General features: G+C 41.2%; 1 protein-coding gene across 1 annotated transcript; it reads right to left on the reverse strand.

Moving 5' to 3' along the window:
- Positions 1–1,258: 1,258 nt before the first annotated feature.
- LOC115589376 (GTPase IMAP family member 4-like) lies at positions 1,259–8,102 on the reverse strand. The gene is made up of 2 exons (XM_030430218.1): positions 7,982–8,102; positions 1,259–1,962 (listed from the first exon to the last, which is right to left on the reverse strand). The coding sequence occupies exons 1-2, from the start codon at positions 8,022–8,024 to the stop codon at positions 1,259–1,261; spliced, it is 747 nt and encodes a 248-aa protein (XP_030286078.1). The 5' UTR covers positions 8,025–8,102.

Genomic DNA, 8,102 nt, shown 5'->3' on the forward strand with positions numbered 1-8,102 from the left:
ATTTAAAAAAATTAAATGACTATCAAAATAAAAAACTTAATATATAAAAATCATTTAATGTAAACTCAAGCTTGAGTTATGATAATGACTGAATGATCGATCAAATGCTCAAAACAATTTATTACATTTCATTTATTACAGCTGAAACAAAATATTCTGCTGTCTCTCTCTCAAGCTTTTTTGGTCAGAACATTTGAGTCACTGATTGCCGTCAGGATGTTAAGGGATTTTTCTTAAATAACTCACCAGCCTTTGCTTTAACCAACTCTTAAAACAATTTAGACAATAGCCATCCTGGGGATTTGAGAACTCCCTCTCCAACATCTAAACATCTCCCTTTGCAGCACCTACAACTCCCTCTCCAACATCTACAACTCCCTTTACAATTCCCTCTCCAACATCTACAACTCCCCTTACAGCTCCCTCTCCAACATCTACAACTCCCTGGGCAACTCCTACAACTCCCTCTCCAACATCTACAACTCCCTTTACAACTCCCTCTCCAACATCTACCACTCCCTTTCCAACCCCCTCTACAACATCTCCAACTCCCTTTCCAACTCCCTTTCCAACATCTACAACTGCCTTTAGAACATTTTCTCCCGTTACAACATCTACAACTCCCTTTCCAACTGCCTTTCCAACACTTACAACTCCCATTCCAAGTCCCTTTCCAACACTTACAACTCCCTTTCCAACTCCCATTCCAACATCTACAAATGCCTTTCCAACATTTAAAGCTCCATCACACACTCTGTTAAAGCCTCTCTTGATAAACGCAAATACAGTTTTCTCCTCAGCCTCCTTTCTAGCCTCATGTTCTTGCTTGGACTTCAACTCTTCTTCTTTCTGCTTCAACATCTTTTCATGCTCTCTTTTCATTTCATCCATTTGTTTTTTAAACTCCTTCTCCCTCTCTGCCCTATCTCTCTCTTTTCTCTCTTCCTTTTCCTTAATCTCCTTCAGTCTCTGTTCCTCCCTCTCCTTTCTCTCCCTCTCCCTCTCCTCTCTCTCTCTCTGTCTCTCCGCTTCTATCCTCTCCATCTCTCTCCGTCTCTCCTCATCCATCTCCTTTTCTGCCTCTCCATCTCATTGTTCACTCTGATTCTCTCTGCTTCTCTCTCCTCCTTCTCCCTCTGCCTCTGCTCCTCCATCTCCTGCTTCATTCTCCTCCTCTCCTCCTCTCTCTCTTTCCTCTCCCTCTCTCTTTCAGCTTCAAGTTTCTCTTGCATTTTCTTCATGTTTTTTTCATGTTCTTTCATAAGTTCCCTCCCCAGTTCCTCTCTCTCTTTTCGTATTTTTTCTTCTTTTCTTTCAGGATGCGTTGTTTCTCCTCTTGGATTTCCCTCTCGGCCTCTTGGAACATCTCGTTGGTGTAGTGGCTTCCACCGTTCTTCTGCGCTACATTTCTGATCTTCTGGAGCAGCTCATTGACCTGTGAGCGATCCTTCAGCTTATTGTTGAAGACGTGGTACTGGTTGTTACATCTGGCCACAAGGTCTTGAAGGTCGTGGTTGCCTTCAATGAATTTCTCGATGGTCGTTTCATCAAGATCATCACCACGAGTAAAGAGAACCATGCTGTATCTGTCTGCATCCTGGCCAAATATTTCTTGAATCTTTTGCACCGTCTGCTTTTCCTCTAAAGTGAATCTGCCCACACTAATGACCACCAGAAACACATGGGGTCCAGGAGCAGCCAAACAATTGCACTGGCTCACTTCTTTGACTGTTTTAGTCTCATCATACCTGTTGTCACACAGGCCCGGAGTGTCGATGACAGCAATCTGTTGCCCATCTATCACACATTCATGCTTGAAACAGTCAACAGTCACAGACTGAGAAGCGCACATTGATACAAACTCCTTTCGTCCCAGGATGGTGTTTCCAGTAGCACTCTTCCCAGCTCCAGTCTTCCCCACCATCACTATCCTCAGCTGCTTGTTATTTGTGATGATCTGTCCTGTGTAGAACAATGTGTTACACTGAATCAGACATCAGGTTGCACAGACATTGTCCTTCATGCAATGTATACAAAGATGGAAAAAGTAGAAACATCTGTTCGGCGCTTTGGGAGAAGCAAAACCATTGGAAAACATTTTAACCCTTCTTCCCTCCTCAAAATGAAACACACAAAGAAACTGCCATTAAATATTCAATAATTTTCAGGATGTTAACCCTTTAAATGCCAGTTTAATTATTTGAATTATAAATTATCTATAAAAAAACACAAAAATGGTAATGTTTTCCATATAATAAGTAATAGGCTGATAGGGTTTTAGTGGTGATTCGAGTCTTGGATATATCAAAGATTACCAACAAAATGTATTTGATTGCATTAGTATTTTTTAAGCAGTAACAGATATTCCCTCTAACCAACTTCATGGCCAAAAATGCCTCATTGACTTCCATTAAAACCCATATATGTTAATCTCACTGCCATTATAGTATAAAACCAAGAAGAAAGAGAAGAAAAAATAGTGATATTTGACATTTTTACTGTATTTCACCACATTCAACCATTTTCCCATTGTAGGCCGATGCATGAAATTCTTATATTTTTAGTGTGTTTATGCACCTGGCTGCTTTCACAGCCAAAGATAAACATGCAACTTGGATGAGGGGTCATTTCGTTAGTAAGCAGAGAAGGAGCAAAAATGAAGAGGCGTTTCAGAAGAGAAAAGGCATTAGAAATGGTCATGCAGCCTTTATCTGACAGCGAGCTGCAGGATTCATAAGAGGAAGACATGAGCTTCACGGGGGAGTCTGACACAGAAGGCTCACTGGAGTCTTCCACCTCTGTGAGTGTCTCTGACCCGTCCTCTGAGAGCGAAGAGGACACTGAGGATCCTGTCCATCCTAAAAGTCAGTGGACAGCAAAGAACGGGCAAGTCTGGTCTCCACCTCATGCTGAGATGCTGCGCTACATGCAGGCACCCACTGACATGATGCCAGGGGCCACGAGATATACAATATCAAGAACCCATGATGTAGCATCATCTTTTGACCTTTTCTTCACTCCTGAGATGATCCAGCTCATTTTGCAAATGACAAACTTATACGGGAGGCATTCAGTGTCAGGAGGGAGTAATGTGGATGCCCAAGAGATTCAGGCATACATGAGACTTCTCATCCTGACAGCGCCATTGACCAGCTCCATTAGAAGGAGAGGTGTGTACTGGTGGTGCAGAGGCCTGAAAAAGAGGTCTTCCACCACCTGCACCAAGAAACAGCTGCATTTTTAGGGAGCACCAGGTTGCATCCTGCAGGACCACACACACACACACACACACACACACACACACACATTCCATGTATCTGTTTCTCTCAAACACGCACACATACATCATATATTCAATGTCTGAAAATGTCTGTTTATATTTCACATTTTATTCATATTTCATATGTTCTATTTAGTTTTTTGTTGTCTTCCAAAGTTGTTGCAGTTTGCACAATAAATGTTCACATTGATGAATCAGATGTTGATTTCACACACAAACACACACACACACACACACACACACACACACCGTGGGCACTGGTAGTCACACAGCTCCATAATATAACTGGAAAAATACAAGAATTTCATGCATCGGGCTACAATGGGACAATGGTTGAATCTTGTGCAATACAGTGAAAATGTCAAATATCACTACTTTTCTTCAAAATGACATGCTGACAGCGCTGCCCCTCCCTACATGCAGAACACGCGCTGTGCGTAGGGCCACGCGATCCATGGGGGGCCCCATTTTGCACAAGGGGACGCATTCTTTGCAAATGTGCAAAGGATGCGCATCGCTGCCGTGAGGCGCGCGTAGAGCACCGAGTCAGCCCGATGCAGGAGAGAAAAAAAGAGAGACGAGTAATCTGACACCGCACGCGTTGCCGCAGTGATTGACAGCACCATCTAAACCAATCAGCGTCAGAAGCGCTGACAGGCAGTTGGATGCAGGTGGAGAGATGGCCTCAAACGGCAATATGAATCGGGAGCAAGCAAAAGAAAGAAAAAGTCAAAACAAGAGGAGGCTCGTGCTTCACTTGAAGGTGGGAATGTTGTTGAAATAAAAAGGAAAACTTTGTGGCATAAACACCCCAGCCTGCTAATCATGAGACAGAAGAGAGGATAATTGTGTCTAGATGTGGACTGGAGATAACATTTTCCAGCAGACGTGATCATCATTTATTATTCAATAAATGATAATTTAGTCTCGTTTGCTGCATATACATTCACCTCTGTTGAAAAAGGAGTGGTTAATTGACCAGTTGGTGGTCGTATGTTGGTTGGTAGGTTTATAGCCTATCAATCTATGCTATCAATAGAAGTTTTGGGTTATTTTTATGGAGGTAAAACATGTATGTATGTATATATATTAGGGCTGTCAAACGATTAATTTTTTTAATCGCGATTAATCGCATTTTGTCCAAAGTTAACTCACGATTAATCGCAAATTAATCACAATTTTTTTGGCACATTTTTTTCTGTTCTAAATGTACTGTAATGTATTTTTTTCATGTTCTTAATACTTTTAACAACATAAGAAAGGGCAAATATGCTTGCTTTATGAAACTGTTTATTCAAACACTGCTTTTGGCGGTGGGCTCTCTGCATCTGCCATGTGTTTGGCTTGCAAATGATATTTGAGACTCGATATACTTCAATGTTAACTCATTTCATGTCGACAGTCCATGCAGATAACTTTTGTCCGATGGACCGAACCATCTGGCAGTGTTTTAAAAGTGAATTTGACGTTCATAAGTCCTTTCTCCATTTACTTTCACTTTCGCTTTTCAGTCCACCGTGTTTTTCCCGAACGCCAACCCTGCTTCTTATTCTTCTGCCACCCTCTGGATCAAGACTACAGGTGCCACTGATGACCGTAAATCAAACAATGCGCGTTAACGGCGTTAAGAGGATGTTGCGTTAACGAGTTATTAACGCGTTAACTTTGTCAGCTCTAATCTATCTATCTATCTATCTATCTATCTATCTATCTATATATATATATATATATATATATATATATATATATATATATATATATATATATGTATATATATATATATAGATAGTAAGATTAGATAAGATGTATTAAGATAATGCTTTTTTTGACCCACAATGGAGAAATTTAAACCACTGCAGCCAGAAACAGCAGTGTAGGACTATAGAACCTAAGTACAACATTTAAAAATAAGTGTATAAAAATACTGAAATATCATTAAATCAAATCATAATGAATATTATTATTAGTTAGGGGGCCAAGCCCTAGGACCAGCGGTGCTAGGAACCCTATTGTAATTGTAAAGAATTTTACTTTTATTTTTCTCCGGCTAAAAGTGGTGCTGCAGGCTAAACCGTGCAAGGGAGGCCGGTGCAATTTGGAGGGTTGGTCCAGACTCCTGCGAATATCTCAGACACAAAAAACAACCTATATCCGCCTGCAGGGGGCGCTATAACCTAGGTAAACACGTTTTTGCCTATCACTCCCAAACCGTAGGTCGCACATTCAAAAACCTTGTATCTCCAGATTCCCTGAATGGAGCTGAATCACTTCCCGTTAGAAAGTTTTTTCGCAAAATCGCAAAAACTGGAAAACCTACTTTTTCGAACTCCTCCTTGGGATTTTGTCCGATCTGCGTGAAACTTGGCACGTACACTCTTCAGCTGGATCTGATCTAAAGTTATCAAAATAATTTTGCTCGGTCCAAAAATGCGCAAATTATTCACGAACACATTTCTGTAGCTAGCTATAAAAATGTAAACTGTTTGATATCTCGGTCAAACTAAATGCTATTAACACCAAATCTGAGTTCCTTGGTTGCCATGACACTGGGAAGGGATGAGCTGAATTTGGCGAATTTTGGTGACTAGGGGGCGCTAAAAAGATGGGAAGTTTTTGTCTCTTGAATGGCTTCACCGATTTTTACGAAATTTGGTCGGTATGATGTAGGGCCAATCCTGAGGCCATATCTTGAAGGTGGTCATGACTGGTCAATGTAGGCGTGCCTTATTACAACAAATCCAAATCGGCACACATTCAGCCTTTTGCACTTCCGGTGCACTTCCCATTACAGCGAATACCACGGCTCAGACGTTGGCCTGTGTCCTCACTTTTGCCCCGAGCCCGTCATCCTTTGGGGCCAACTTCCGTGGGCTCTGCGGTGCGTGGGGTCTGAGTTGCGCGGGGGGGCTTGGCCCCCGTTCATAACTGCTCGCAGTTCTAGTTATTTTTATTTTTCTCTGGCTAAAAGTGGTGCTGCAGGCTAAACCGTGCAAGGGAGGGCGGTGCAATTTGGAGGGTTGGTCCAGACTCCTGCAAATATCTCAGACACAAAAAACTACATATATCCGCCTGCAGGGGGCGCTGTAACCTAGGCCAACGCGTTTTTGCCTATAACTCCCACACCGTATGTTGCACATTCAAAAACCTTGTATCCCCAGATTCCCTGAATGGAGCTGAATCACTTTGCCATGGCCACGCCCACTTGCGCCTAGAAAGTTCGCAAATTCACATTCAAAAACCTTGTATCTCCAGATTCCCTGAATGGAGCTTGCCCACTTCCGGTTAGAAAGTTTTTTCGCAAAATCGCAAAAACTGGAAAACCTACTTTTTCAAACTCCTCCTTGGGATTTTGTCCCATCTGCGTGAAACTTGGCACATAGGCTCTTCAGCTGGACCTGATCTAAACTTATGAAAAGAATTTTGCTCGGTCAAAAAATGCGTAAATTATTGACCAACAAATTTCTGTAGCTAGCTATAAAAAGGTAAACTGTTTGAAATCTCGGTCAAACTAAATGCTATTAACACCAAATTTGAGATCCTTGGTAACCATGACACTGGGAAGGAATGGGCCGAATTTGGAAAATTTTTGCCACTAGGGGCACAAAAAATTTGGGAAATTTATATCTCTTGAATGGCTTCACCGATTTTTACCAAATTTGGTCGGTTTGATGTAGGGCCAATCCTGAGGCCATATCTTGAAGGTGGTCATTACTGGTCAATGTAGGCGTGGCTTAGTACAACAAATCCAAATTGGCACACATTCAGCCTTTTGCACTTCCAGTGCACTTCCCATTTCAGCGAAAACCATGGCTCAGACATTGGCCTGTGTCTTCACTTTTGCCCCGAGCCCGTCATCCTTTGGGCCAACTTCCATAGTAGAAGAAATTCTGCTTAGGGCCCCAATTTGGTCAGGGGCGGCCCTGCATGCTGACATTACAGAATTCATGGTTTCATACTGTAATGGCAGTGAGATTAAAAAATGTGGTTTAGATGGAAGTCAATGAGGCATTTTTGGCCACGAAGTTAGTTAGCGGGAGTATATGTTACTACATAAAAAATACTAATGCAATCAAATAAATTTTGTTGCTAATCTCTGACATATCCAAGACTCTAATCACCACCAAAGTGCCATCAGCCTACTACTTATTATATGGAAAATGATAAATTTTTGGTGTGTTTTTGTAAAAAATAATTCATAATTCAGATAATTAAACTGGCATTTAAAGGGTTAAAATCCTGAAAATTATTGAATGTTTGGTAGTTTTGAAGTAAGTCTGGAAAAAAAAGCAGAGCAAAATATTGGTAGGTATAGCAGTGTTTTGTATGTGTACATTTTTGCCACGAAGGTGGTTAGAGGGTGCAAAATGCATATAAAGAGAATAAAAGACATGTAAGAGTAAAAGACACTGGATTTCAAAAATTGGAAAAATTAAATAAGAAAGTTCCTGCAAAAATTCAAGCTGTAACACAGCCAAAATGATCACCAAATCAAAAATAAAGTTGCGAAAAATTTACAAAAACGCCTGAGGAAGGCAAATAAACCATGATTGTGTTCCCCAATGCAGATTTTTAGAGTGCTCACTTAGGACTCTGTCTATAAAAGTATAACTCTACAGGAGCTGTACATTATAGGTCCAAAACATGTTATTCAACCATTAAATCCCCCTAAAATTATTGCACTTTAACATGGACATGACTTACCCGAGTTGTAGGTCAGGTTTGGGTTGTAAGACTTGCTGGCCATGTTTGGGTCGAAGAGCACAGAGTAGATTCTGCAGTTTAAATGAAGACGCAGAGTTCTGAATGTCTGCAAGGAACTGCA

This window comes from Sparus aurata, chromosome 10 (assembly GCF_900880675.1).
Source record: "Sparus aurata chromosome 10, fSpaAur1.1, whole genome shotgun sequence".
NCBI lineage: Eukaryota > Metazoa > Chordata > Actinopteri > Spariformes > Sparidae > Sparus > Sparus aurata.

Bases quoted from the DNA above. Each gene is read 5' to 3' on its own strand.
- LOC115589376 (XM_030430218.1), bottom strand. From the start codon at position 8,024: ATGGCCAGCAAGTCTTACAACCCAAACCTGACCTACAACTCGG. The intron at 1,963-7,981 runs GTAAGTCATGTC...TGTTCTACACAG, and splicing joins AAACCTGACCTACAACTCGG to GACAGATCATCACAAATAAC.